Here is a 14,897-nt window from a genome sequence, read left to right on the forward strand (position 1 = left end):
TTACGAGTACTTAATGGGGGATCGGCATTTACCCTTGCATTTATCGGATATTCTAGATCCGCTGAAATTTTGCATGAAACTTCTAAAAATATTAAGCATTAATCAGCTGTTAATCAGTGGGCCCCTTTAGATCAGTTTAGAAAAAGTCCAAATATGAATTATTTCTCACTTTTCTAATCGAAATATCATCACACCTGCCCTGAGGGAAATAAATTCTAGTCTATTGCTATATTCGCATCTGTCAGTTTAACACGCGACGGTAAACAGATTCGGCGATAAATTGTTAATGTGTCTACGAGACTTTATATCTGGCCGTAAATGTGTAAGAGGGTCTTAAGAGAGCTCTTAAATTTGAGGTAGTTTAGCGAAACGTGCGCATATCATATGTGTATCGGGGTTTTTACCGCCCGGCGGAATAGGAGTAATATATTGAACGAATGATTGTGCGTATCTCATATTATGGATTCGGATTTACATGAAAACATCTCGAGGTCGATTCTGGTTTAAGAATTTGTAATGGTTTTGAACTGGTTTTGATAAGACCTTGACTATTGTCTTGGTGATAGGTGCACATGATTTTTTTTTACACTTCATTTCGCATGCACCAATCCGCGTGAGACAGAAAATTGTCAGTCAGGCGACAATTCTCAGTCCGGTGAAATATCTGCTGTTATTATTTTCTGTAATTATTATAATTAAAGTGAAAACAAAACAACATGTAATATTTACAGCATAAGTATACTGAATACGCAATCACAATGTCGACGTTCATCATATCTTTTTGGTATATAAATAAAGTTGCATGTTGCAAAAATATGTAATTAGTTAGCATGATAGTGAATTAGATATACAGTAATGTTTACACTGAAAAAAAAACCTGGTACTGGTAACCAGAATCTGGTTAGCTGTACTATATTGTCTTGTTGTATATGTGACGACAGGACACTTTGTAAACATAACCAGACCATTCTGGTTAAATTAAATTTGTTAATTCTATGAAGCGTATAGTAATTCATAAAGTGCAGAAATGTAATGTATACCCATCCACCCTAGTAGTGGGTATAAGACTTTTAGTAAACCCAACTAGCCGGTCTGTTAATGGTTACTATATAATACAGTAACATATACGTTCCTGTCCTGTTGTTATAACAAGACATTTAGTATATGTAACTGAACGATTTGTGCGGTGTACTGGTTTTATATTGTTCACGTTACGACCACACTGGTAGTAGGTATAAGACGGATTGTAATGGTAACTAAATAATACAGTAACATATACATGCCTGTTGTGTTGTTATAACAAGGCATTTAGTATATGGAACTAAACGATTTGTGCGGTGTACTGGTTTTATATTGTTCACGTTACCAGAACGCACTGTGCTAATGGGGCTTCTAAACGGGCCATATGTTCACTGCAATATGTGGCCGGCAACTATTGGTGTCCTCTTACTCACATGTTAGAGTGGGACACTAATAGTTGCCGGCCACATATTGCAGCCAAAATATGGCCCGTTTAGAAGTCCCTTCAGCACAGTGGGTTCTGGTTACGTGAACAATATATAACCAGTACACAGCTCTTCTTGTAAATATAGATCATTATAAGCGTGTGCCTAACAAAAAATTGTGTTCATACTTCACTCAGCCACTGTTATATTATAAAAGTTGTTTTGAGTAACCGGTATCAAAAATTTGGCACATCTAATAGTATAAACTATAAACAACACCCCTAACAGACCATTGGTCAACCTTATGCCAATGCAATAGGATTGACAAATGGTAAATTAACTTTGTTGCTGATGGTATCTATCACGTGACAACTTTTGCAATAAATAAACTCGCCGCGCCGAGTATAGAGTATGAACACAAGTCTTTAGTATTAGTACACGCAGTATAAAAAAAACCCAGGCTAAAACTACCAAAAATGCTGCTGTCTTTTTTTATGATTATGAGTAGGTGGTCTAATATTACCTATACACATACAGATGTAAAATATACATTGTTTGGCTATTAAATTTAATAGACATGTGTAAAGTATCTCTCAGTCACGAAATTCTTAAAAAGAGAACAGCATTTCGCTCTTTAAACTTAATTACGTGTTTTACAAATGGTAGACAATTTAAAAGTAAAATAATACGAGAAATAAAATCAAACGCTTTATTATTGGTTTACTAAATAATGAATGATAATTATAAAGCATCTTCAAATTATTTTAAGTATATCAAGAACAGTATGAATTAAAGGGTCTAGCAGGCTAGGCTAAGACTGCCCCCCCCCCCCCACGAGGGATTTGGTTATACTTTTAAGTGGAGTAGTGGCTGCACCTGAGAACACTGTGTATGCCTAATATTAGCCTTCGATTTTCTTTTGAATCAGATTTATTCACGATTTTGTTAAAAAAATCAAGGGTAAACTTTTATTTTAGCTCAAAGCTCAACCAAGCCTGCGAGTGAAACCATATTAAATATCGTAAGGAAGAGGATATAATGGGGTTAATAATTAATATTTTTACATCATATCATATCAATATAGTAGTAGCAAATGAGCGGGTAAGTAGGTATAACATCGTCTTTTGTTCATTATAAAATAAATCATTGACATTTATTAATGACATATGTCACAAACAGTGTTTTCATATTTGTATACAGATTACATAGCCCATACTGAGCAGCTTTTACTGTATGGCCAACCAAATCTCAAAAAAAATTTTTGGTGACGAGTCGGAAGTAGACATTTTGTATGGGGAGGCCAAAATGTTTTGAGATTTCGGTGTTGGTCCATAGCAAAAGTTGCTGAGTATGACCTAAGTAATTACCTCGTTCAATGGTTAGACGTCGGACTAATACTCTGTATAATATAACATATGTCATTAATCAATGGCCTTACCTACTAATGTATTATACTTACTCTATTGTTATGATATAGTAAATGTTTTTTTTTGACATGACGCATGCTATTTGAAAATATTTTTGAATATATTACGTAATTTAGTAGTTGTCTCTATAAGTGGCAAAAAAAATTACCGAAATAAACGGTTTTTTTTTACAACTTTAAGGAAATGATGGTCTGTAAAAATATGCATTATTAACCCTATTATATCCTCCTCAATACGTAACAAAATCGTGAATAAATCTGAAACAAAAGAAAATCGAAGGCTAATTATACTACTCCACCTAAAAGTATAACCGAATCCCTCGTGGGTGGCAGTCTTGCTAGCTTAGCCTGCTAGACCCTTTCCTTGCATATTGTATAAAAAAAAGGAATCTTCTAACAATCATTACTGGACTGATTAACAATCTGTATTGTTTTAATTGTGACTTAATAATCATTTGATTAAACGAACTCACCCTATGTCAAGTGTAAAATTTGTACTTTGTTGGAATAACCCAAAAATGGCGGCACCTAGTGTCATAATGCCGGATAGCAAAATAACGTCCTATGCAAGTTCGCTAGGACTTTTTCGTGAAATTTCACTGTCTTTATTCTCTCTGATACTAGGTACAGTCAACTACAAAAAGATGTATCCACTTTTGGACATTATTCCAAAGCAATAAGTTGAAAATTAAGATACATCTTTTTCTAGTTGACTGTACATATATAACAAAAAACATTTATGAATGTGAAAGATATAGCTGGTCAAGCAAATCTTGTCAGTAAAAAAAGGCGCGAAAATCAAATTTTCTATGGGACGATATCCCTTCGCGCCTACATTTTTCAAATTTGCCGCCTTTTTCTACTGACAAGATCTGCTTTGAGATAAACACTGCGACAACATATTTTGAAGCGGTTTTATTACCGAGTCTGAGACCAAGGTATTCATATTTTCAGTGACATGTTGAACTACATTTCTGGGGATCAAAGTATTGGCATGTAAATTAGCTGTGAATTTAAGCACAGAACTCTCGAAATCTATCGCCGTTTGGGCAATGCCTGAATTGTGAGCTGTTGACAAATCAGAAAACTCAGAAATTGCTTCGTTACAATTATTATGCTGAATCAGATTATCAGAATTAAAGTTGTTTACATTTTGTTGTGCGTTAAGGTATTCTGCATCATCACTAATTGAGGTATGGATTTTTAAATGCTTTTTAAATGAATTAATTAAATAATATTTTCTATTACACCCTTCCTCAGCGCACTCATAATAATCAAAACTATGATTACCATGAATGTATTTGAAGTGATGGCATAAGTCTTTTATAGACGAAATGACCAATTTGCATATAAAGCACTAAGGCATATTTACTCAAGTAAATGTAAATCAGCAAGTAAGTAATGAGTTAACCGAAACAAATTCTTTGTCATAAGATGTTCTTATTTTATAAAACCCTCTCTGTATAAACAGCCAAACAAGCTCGCTTTCAACCGGATATGTACAATTCAGTGCTTGGAAAGCTTTGAAACAAACATCAACTGCTTGCATAATGGTATGGACAGTGTAAAATGTATTATCCACAACAACAAAATACTGCTCAATTTTTTGTAAATTTTCTCCTACAATAAATATTGAAGGTTGGAAAGTAATACCATACTGTAGATATTTTTCTCTTCTTTGTTTGATGGTGTCGTTTAAGTCCATGTGTCTGGTAACATGGGTGATAAACCCATCCTTATGATCCTTAGACTCCTGTTTTGAAGGCCTCCAGCTCTTTTTTTTTGGTTACTTATGCAGAGGTTGACCAACTAGTAGCGTCAGCGTAAATAATGCATGAATATTATCGGCTTCTTCTGCATTTGCTCCTAAAAACAAACAACAAAATAAGTTTTTGTTAAGGTGATGCATTGTATAGACAAAGTTGGTGATTATTAATAATAATAACTAATTGGTACGAGCCAGGATTTGAACCCGCGACCTCAGGCGTCATATCCACTCGGCCACCACCGCTCTCATCATCAGCATCATATTTAAAAGAAGTAATAGCATGATTAACTGATGTGTGTGTTGGCCATATTTCTAGTTAGATGAAATATACTACATTTCTAATTAAAAATAATACAGGTACATTACAACAAAAAAATTTAGAAGTAATGACAAGTAGAAAAAATTGTGCCTTTGGCGAGACTCGAACCCGCACCTCTGTGATCTGAGCTACAGAAACCCTCTAGTTGATGGCAGCAGAATTTAAAGTAAAATATTGCTAACATTTTAGGTAACTATAGTATGTTTTTTATGTTTTAATAAAGGTATTAAGTTAGCTCACCTGTCCAAGAGCAAGTGATTTCCAATTTTCAAAATTATTTTTAAATATGGCTCTGTCACCAATAGTCGGAAACAATTCCTGTATCATGCTGCCATCCAGTAAATTCAGACTGTCTACAGATATTTTGTTTTCTGAAATAAAAACAGTAACTGCACATAAAGTCAAAAAAGGTATGTTTTACATGTGTTTTCGCACTGTTAAAAGAGATGCAACCCCGAACCTTCCAATTTCGATAATGCAGCCCTAGCCTAAGTAGTGACATTGTCGATTTATACCTCGCAATCGAGTCCGCAAAACCGTAGCAAATGACAGTTGAATGTAAAGGTTAGCGTTCATATGTCATGAATCATCATCATGACTCATGATAACATAGCCACTATTTTTTAAATTTTAAAGTTAAATTTGTGTCTCTGGAAAGTAAATTATTAAATGACTTCTTTAAATTTTTGTTTATTTGATCGCAATTTGTTTACTCTTAATTTGAAGTTCAAAATAATGATTACCTGCTTATAACTTATAACGTAATGATGTGGGTATAGCATAAGGATATAAATACCTTATTTAGCTTAATCACACGCAAACAGATCTTAAATAATTAATTTAAAACATAGTTTTTGTATTTGACTTAGTAAATACGTATATATGCGTCAACCCTAATGTGCAACTGCTCCGGTTTTGCGGATGCAATTGCGAGGTAAGTATGTATCAGTATGTAGGTACCTAATGTACCAATATTATTCACATGATTTTAAGCTTTAAAATTAGAAGAGTAAGTTAGTAATAACACGTTAATAAAACATACATAGGTTATACATATAGAGTCTATATATACAGTCTATGTATACAGTCGCAAACAAGTTTTGTTGGTAGAAGGACGTGAATTTTATTTTTTTATGAGTTAAGGACACCGCCGGTTCAATACGCTATTAGAAATTCGCGTACTTAAGGCTCCGTCACACAGGCGCGTTTTGCTGGCGGGGTGTCAGCGGGGCGCGACGCGAGCGTGCGCGTGGCCGCAGCGCCCCGCTGGCGCGCCGCGCGCTTCCCCCGCTTTGATCACGCCCGCGCAGTCACACACAATGACACAACACAGCGCGCGTTGCGAACGGTTTGGGTTGTGAGCGCGGCGCTGGCGGGCCGCGAGCGTGGCGTTGGCGAGACGCGCGCGTTGTGCCGGCGTCTCAAGGCGCGATGCGGGCGGGACGCGGGTGCGGCGCTGGCGCCGCGCGCGCCGCTCTCATCGCGCCCCGCTCGCAAAACGCGCCTGTGTGACGGAGCCTTTATGTTGCTCATTCATATAATTGGGCTTGAAATAGGCCGGAAATAAGTAAATATCAGTGTTGCCAGATCGTACCTTTTAGTACGGTTTTGCGTACTATTTTTGGACTCTTGCGTACCTTTTTTGTAGACAGCGTACATCGTACTAAATTCGTACCTTTTGAAGTACGATTGTTATTCAATTTTTTTTTCGGTATGTTGGTTCATTCTGGGCAAAATTTGTAATCTGAAAATAATGGCCAACATAAAAAAGTACCATGTACTATAACGGATGTATATTGTCTATAATGACTTATAAACAATATACGTCCAAACAAACTTACGTACTTACAAGTAGCAGTTGCAGTCGGCAGTTGTGTCTTAACAAAACTCAGATAGTCAACATTCGGTCGGCGGCGGTCGGCCATAAATTTTTCATGTATATCAATTTAACATTGTTTATGTTAAAATTTATTTACTAAGAGAAATACTTAAAACAAATGAGTTGTATTTCGTACAAAATACTTAGTTCTTTTCTTTATTGCAAATTGCAATCGCAAAATGATAGCAAAATGTAGGCAAACCCTGGTGCTAATTACGCCTTCTTTGGAGTAAAAGAGAAAGATTCCCGCAATTTGCGAATTTCGGTTTTCGCGGTAGGCCCCCAGACTCTAAATATTGTTTTTGTAAGAAATTTTTCCCAAAAAAAAATTATCGTTCTTTTATTACCCAAATCGTGCCTTTTTTGACGTACGAACGTACATAAGCTGGAAGCGCTCTGGCAACACTGGTAAATATGTTCTATAGAGGTCACTTTTTTCAGATAAGTACTTGTTGTTTGGTTAATTGTTAAACAACCTAGTTAGGGAAGACAAAAGAACTGCTCAAGCTACTTATTTTATGAATAAGTACATGAGTTATAATATCACTGCCGTCGATAAATGACATGGATAAAATGCATAGCCATCAAAGGACGCCATTTTGTTACAGTAAATATGTCGTCACGCGAAATAATTATGTAGGTATCAAACACAAACTAAGTTATTTATACAAAGCATTCATAAATATTTATTAATAATGAATACAGGCGATATTTAATTTCGGCCATAACATCAGCTTTTTACTTACTTTTGAAAATTACCGTATACTCTTCGAGGCTCCACGTTATTAGGAGATTTCTTACGTCTTCGTCCATGTTCACAAATTTTATGTTTAGTAGGTACAAAATAGACAATAACCACACTTATACTAGCAAGTTACAGCAGTTTACCATAAAAGACAGGATCACGTACGTAAATAAAAACAAAAACATCGACCGTCACCACACACAACGCTGGCGCAATGGCTGTTGCGCAATTCCTTTCCCCGTCCCCCGCCACCCGCGCAACACCGTGGTGTTGGCGCGACTGTTTGATTCGTTCAGAATACAATGCAGTATAGTAACCATAACAAAATACTTGTAACGTGTACACTCGTATCTTTACTTTTACATATCAATAGTTAGTGTTACGATGCATATATTAAACGACACATACGTTTAATATTTACAACACTTGCATCTTTACATATACAACGAAATTGTAAGCAGTACTAAATTGCATTTAACTAGAACTAAACAGTGATGTTTAAAAAGCAAGTTTTACACGATACAACATTTTTTGTTATTAGTACCGGATTTTAGTAGGTATAACTATATTTTTAACTACTGTACGTTCTGGTAGTATTGTAGAAAAATATTTTTTTCGGTGTAATAACTAGCTATATTTCATATTATCGGTGGCTGTATTACAATTGTAAATAAGATAACATGCCCCGTCAAAATGACTTAAACCCATTTGTATTTCACACGTCATTATAGCGCTTATACTTTGATGTATAAATCCTAGAATAGCATGACAGGGACTATACTGACTTGGGGGTTTATAAAGGTATACGCACGTGTTCAAGGAAGTAGCAAAATGTACAGCTCTAAATAGCAATTTGTCGCTGTAAGGTAATAATACTGCGGTATCAATGTGTCAAATTGTATATGTATGTACAGTCAGCAATACTGTTCGCTTAGCGCTTTTGAATACAAGGGCACTTCTATCATGAAAAGGAAGCGACTCGTCGAGTTCAAAAACCCTAATAATTAACTTTTACTTGAGTAGAAAATGGTTAACCTATATCAGTGCTATAACTTACATTATTTCCTTTTGTAACGAAGTATTAAGTATATGCTTTTTCTAATAACGCTTTCTTGCACAACACTAAACACAATGATTGACGAGCGCACCTAATTATTACAGCTGTATTTGCTTAATAATTAAGGCAATTCACGAAACACGTTGCTTCAGTCAACTTCATCCCTAATATAAATTGAGATCGCGGTCCGTAAGATCTTCATTATAGGATATCACTCGTATGCTGGTTCACCTTTTGCAATGCGTTCGCATGCTTTTTGAATGTTTCCGTAAGTATGAATATGGTACGGTCGGTTAGTATGTAAACTGCTAAAAGATGAATGCCGTGCCGGAAACTAGCCTGTTAATATTTCCCCGTGTTATGCGTGCCCGCTGCAAGATTTAGTAGGACTTTGTTAAGGTGATTTTGTACAGCAGAGGTACGTATACCTGATTTTCAACAACAAAACTTCTCCTATTTGGGAGTTGGTAAGATTGTTGTAGCCCATGTCACCGGCGCCATAAAGGTGAATTGTAATCTATTTATTAAAATCGGCTCAGTATCGGTAGTTTGGACGTTACTAATCTTAGGTACGAGCGAATAATACGAAAGAAAGTGAAAGTATTATCCGAATTATTTTCATTTAAAACATACACCAAGTTTTTTGTGCCTAACAAAATTACTGTAGGTACTTATTTAAAGTCGGCTACCGTAGGGCCTATACCTACTTAATAATACGCACGCGGAATAGTGCTTACGTTTTTGATTCTTCATGTTTATGAACCACGATTATGTCTTCTAGGGGTAGAATCTTCCCATGGGTGACCCCAGTACGACTGCTAATCTTATGACCGGATATATATTTTTTCACATTCGCTAAAGTTCCCATGTCCGGTTTTTTGTTTATAAGAACAGAAACATTATGTATGTAATTCTAATGCATAGAGATCTACACATATCACTTGCGCAACGAACGATCTAAATCGGATCGGGAAACGATCCGATCTTCACGTCCATCACTAAACGTCTATACTTAGTACATATACCAAAAGCGGATCGCGCTGTAGATATCCTCAGTTCAAGTATGCTAATTGACGTAAGATATTCGTCTCTCTCTCACTCTTATATACTTTTTCAAATAGTACGTTAGAAATATTTTGTGCAAGGGGGATGGTTGTATGTCACCATCAAAATGCAACTAATAACTTCAAGCTAATTCGATATTTATTTATGCGAGCGCGATGCGGTGTAACTAGAGCTGTAAATTCACTTGTGGTTTGTTATAGAGTTTTCTTTCCTCAAAGTTTACTTTTCCACGAAATGACAGCCAAGACTTGCCTACGTTTATAAGCAACCTTAATTCTTACAACCAACCTTAGTCCTTAAGGTTGAGTAAACGGAACCTAATCGCGTATAATTATATTTAATGTATGTACCCCGCCCTGACACCCCTCCTGAATCAACCTCGGGCCCATTAGCGTACAGTCACGTCCAAAACGGAGGGAGCGAAGTAAATCAAACATAATTACGCGATTTGGGCCCGTTTACCTAAAATAACGCGTAAAAATAGCGGAGAATATAAAATAGGACGCAATTAAATTAAATTCAGAAATCATTTCACACACTTGTGTAAAAATATTTCCAAATCTAGGCCGTTTGTGAGCATTAAACAATATTTCCAATTACACAAAGTTATGATGCCGCTGTTCGCATAATTGGTAGCTCGTTACGTTCGGAGCAACCAGTGCGGATCACCAAGATCTCTAATCTTCTCCGTTACTTCACAAAAGTCTTACTTACCTTATCTTGACAACACAAGTTTGAACTCTATTCTGCGCACGTTAAAGTCACATTATGAACAATAAGACCCAGTATGATGTTAGCTAGTGTGATATGCTATGGCCCAATCGATGAAATAGATCTTACATATATCTTAATTGCTATAGGCTTATGTTTTATTAGCGAAACGCATGAAGTTTCCGAGATGCCTGCGTGTGTTTCATTGTGGATTATGTAATAGGTAGGTACGATTGAAACTGTGGTTGCTTAGTGTAGGTGGTCATGGGTTCTAAGGGCCGATTTAGACGGCGCGCGAACTCGCATGCGAGTTTAGTTACATTGCGGACTGTTGGTTACGTCCAATTCAACCGATTGATCAAAACCCGCATGAAACTAGCATGCGAATTCTTGCATCGTCTAAATGAGCCCTTATTCTAACATCCATGAAATTATTCTCTGTTGTTGACTGTACCTACATAATGTGATTTCTTTCGCATACATAGTGCTGGAGCGGGTTCTAACACTCCTAACTTATGAGATTTTAGCTAAGATTTATCGAAGTTGCGGAATTGAAATTATACGCTAAAATGTTGAAGTTCAAAGTGTTCAAACGTATTCACTCGGAACTAGTTTATTCCGTGCATTAGGTGTGTGTTTTATTGCTTTAGAAGGATGAAAGTTTAATCTAGAAATCTTGGCTAATACCTTACAATTTACATCATTTATTAACGTTGATATTTCTTGTCCACAGCTCAGCGAACGCCAAAAAATGGGAGGTCGAGCTGGCAACACTGAAGAGCAACAACCTGCGCCTAACAGCCGCCCTGCAGGAGAGCACCGCCAACGTGGACGAATGGAAGAGACAGCTGCACCAGTACCGGGAGGAGGTGGCCCGCGCCAGACACTTCGCTGGGAAAGGTTAGTCTTTTGTCATTGACACCAGCCCGATCGTGAGCCCTTTGCGTCGCTGTTGAAGCAGAATTGTTCTCGAGATAATCACCTACTTTAAATGCATCATGGGAGGAAATGGAACCCTTGTTAGGAGGTTGTCGTAAGCCTTTGCTAGTCAATCTTGTAAGGGACCGTTAGGACTATCTATGGCCACTCCAAAATATTGTTGATTGGCTCTACTTGACTAGTTTTGCAAGTTTTTTCTGAACACGGCATAGGCTTTTTCTGTCCATTATCTTCGTGATACTGCGTGAAATATGTGAGGAAAGGACGAGGTGGATTTTACGAGGTCTAACATTCACATCTATCATTTCTTCATTCCTGTTAGCAAATTCGATGTTTTTTATGTTCCGTTTTAGTTATTTCTTTCATAAGCGTTATAGAATTCGTTTTTTTAAGAATAAGAATTCGTTTATTCATGGCAAACTAAACTACATTTAATAATAACGTTTGTATTACAAAAAGTATATTTTAAACAGAAATTATAGTTTACCACGAAATGGTCTCGCCTCAGCATAATGCTAACCCGAAAGTGAGCGCTGGTCTGCCGGCGGCATAGGGGGCATGTATCTTTCGATTTATGTAAATATGAAATCTGATTGGTTATGCAATCGTTTCAGGCAACGACGCGAGCGAAGCCGAGCAGCTGCGGCAGCGCGTGGCGCAGCTCGAGGCGGAGCTGGCCCAGAAGAACGAGGAGCTGGCACAGTTCACCAAGTCACGGAAGAGTGAACAGGTACTCATCCGTTAACAGCCTAACCTAGTTGAATCCTATGAAGCTGGAGGACTTGCATTTAAGGCATCGACGCGAAGAAAGCCAAAGAAAGGGGCTTTTAAACCGCCGTAGTAGGCCTTGGTTTCAAACCCTGGCTCGTATAAAGTCAGTAGCAGATCTAAGCAGTCGAGTTATTCAAAATGCACAACTTATGCGCACAACTTATTAAAGGAGTTAGACTGCCGATCATTGTGACCATCTCAGTTTCTTGGAACTTATGAATAACTAAATAATTATTAAATTATACAACGGGACTTAATCGCGTATCTAAGTTTTAAGATTTACCTCCGACGTTTCGAGGACGGCGTTGTCCCCGTGGTCTCGGGGAAGACTGGCTTAAGTTGACATCAGCATCGTCTAACCGCGCGAGTCAACTTAAGCCAGTCTTCTCCGAGACCACGGGGACAACGCCGTCCTCGAAACGTCGGAGGTAAATCTTAAAACTTAGATACGCGATTAAGTCCCGTTGTATAATTTAATAATGTGTAAAAATCGTGAAAGTTTAAATCAGAACTAAATAATTAACCTGATAAAAACTATTAAGGCACCTTCCGCTATCATCATAATTGTCTTCATAACTGTATTTTATCTGTATGGATCGATGTTTCAGGACGCCGAAGCGAAACTAGCTCAAAGCCAGCTGGAGCTAGCCCTAGCCGCCCAGGACGGACAGCGGCAGGTCATCCAGGCGCTCAACGACCAGCTGGCCCGTCAGCTCGAGGAACTGGTATGTCGGAAGGAATTCTTAATCTGTTGTTTTTATTAGTAGTTTATTACGAGTTGCTATGGCATCACCATGTAGCCTTCTAGCTCTTGTATTGCAGCAAATATTTCGTGGTTAATGGTACGCTAAACGCTACACACGGGATCCAAGGAAGCCAAATAAAGGTCCACTTACACCTCATACACACACCCTCGCGCATTCTCTTGTATGATTAGACCTCTCTTGTATGATTAGAAGTAGACCATTCTATAACTTGGACGAATACTTTGGTAAGATATTTGATGATTAACATAGACCTTGGACACACTCCTTTACTTTAAATTTTAATTGTTTTAGACTGTTATTATTATTTGTAGAATTTTCTGATGTCTTGTATTAATCTGTATAACGTCGTCAATTTTAATTATTTGTTATTTATTATCCATATTTTTGACATGTTCTGTTTAAATTGGTCTGATACTGTGTATCCACTACTGCATGGACTCTTCCTTATTTGCAATAAAGATATTGAGTATTGAGTATTGCTATCTCAGCCTCCGAATCAACGGACCTTGTTCGCGAACTATAGTTTTGTAGATGCATACGAAAATCTCTGGTTCTATTACAGCCATTCCAACCTAGTTCCATCGGAAACTGGAACATCGGAACTGGGAATGATTAAGAGCAACATAATTTCTATTTTACTTGTACTTGATTAATGAAACTGTTTTTATTGAAGAGTATATGACTGAAGTTGACGAGCTGTTTTTTTCTCATGAGAATGTCTTAATATTTTTATTATTTCTTTTCAGTCGACGATCCACCGCGAGATTAACACGGCGCTGCAAACATGAGACGCGGCCTCCATTCAGCCGCCTCCTATATACGCGTCCGTTGTCAAGCCACCGGTAAGTGTTCATGAAATGGATAAAAATAAACAGTACGCAACACAGCCACAGTGATACTGCTATCTAAAAGTTGAAAACAGACCCAAAGCACCAAAAAGGTACAAACAATAATTTTCATTTGTGACTTTTTCTTAAATTCTGACTTAGGGCGGTTTCGCACTACGTCCGATCCGAATCCGATCCGAACCCGTGAAAATATGGTCCGTTGTAGCCGTAGAACTATTTCTATAGTAACTTACGCACTACATCCGATATCCGTCATCCGATTTCTTTCCGTCATTCTAGAATCTCTATTCCGGAGAAGATTTTTGACGGACCGAAGTAGCCTTAGTATTATTTGTATGAACGCTCGCGCACTGCGTCCGAGTTGAAGCCGAGCTGTGTACTAGCAGAGGGGCAGCGGGGCGGGCGGGCTATGCGGATAGGACTAGTGCGTAATCGAATATCCGAATTCGGTCTGAGTTAGACATATTTTCACGGGTTCGGATAGGACTAGTGCGTAAGCGAATATCCGAATTCGGTCTGAGTTAGACATATTTTCACGGGTTCGGATAGGACTAGTGCGTAAGCGAATATCCGAATTCGATCCGAGTTTTCTAGACCCATATTTTCACGTGTTCGGATCGGATTCGGATCGGACGTAGTGCGAAACCGCTCTTACACAAGCCTATTATTTGTGTGCAGGACCGGCGGCTGCCGCTGCTGCTGCGCGCGCGGGAGGGGCGGGATGGGAGGGAGGGGGAGGAGCCGAGCTACGTCACGGTGAAGACGAACAAATGAACAGCGTTCTCGGTATTTCGCAAGGTGCACGAATTCTTTTAATTTCCTACCTGTATTCTTCATTATCGTTACGTGAGGTGGTCTCAGTGTTCACGGTCTAATCTGCGACTGGATTGAGGCGGACATCCACTGCGACGGGCGGGCGCTTCTACCAGTCTACCAGGAAACCATACACCTGTGAAGTCTGTAAAAGGTGCGTGCGTGTAGGCCGGGTCGATCCCCTTTGCATGAAAAGGGCCATGATCGAGAGCGGTGATCTTTGGCATATAGTCAGGAAGTACTGAAATTACAAAGTGTTATGTTTTAGTTTAAATAAAATGTAACACTTAATAATACGTACTTCAGTTTCTTCAGTTAGAATTCGTTTAAATTGTTTGAGCCAA

At 38.0% G+C, this 14,897-nt stretch overlaps 1 protein-coding gene across 2 annotated transcripts in view; it reads left to right on the forward strand.

The window, feature by feature from the left end:
* LOC134660037 (homer protein homolog 2) overlaps window positions 1–14,627 on the forward strand; it is a 36,721-nt gene extending 22,094 nt beyond the window's left edge. For both annotated transcript variants that reach the window (XM_063515748.1, XM_063515740.1), the window contains exons 7-11: window positions 11,149–11,315; window positions 11,969–12,084; window positions 12,734–12,850; window positions 13,639–13,734; window positions 14,419–14,627. In XM_063515748.1, coding sequence (XP_063371818.1) covers window positions 11,149–11,315; window positions 11,969–12,084; window positions 12,734–12,850; window positions 13,639–13,680 — 442 coding nt within the window. In that variant the 3' untranslated portion in view covers window positions 13,681–13,734; window positions 14,419–14,627. The remainder of the gene's footprint in view (window positions 1–11,148; window positions 11,316–11,968; window positions 12,085–12,733; window positions 12,851–13,638; window positions 13,735–14,418) is intronic.
* The last annotated feature ends 270 nt before the right edge of the window (window positions 14,628–14,897 follow it).

Source organism: Cydia amplana, chromosome 2, assembly GCF_948474715.1.
Source record: "Cydia amplana chromosome 2, ilCydAmpl1.1, whole genome shotgun sequence".
Lineage (NCBI taxonomy): Eukaryota > Metazoa > Arthropoda > Insecta > Lepidoptera > Tortricidae > Cydia > Cydia amplana.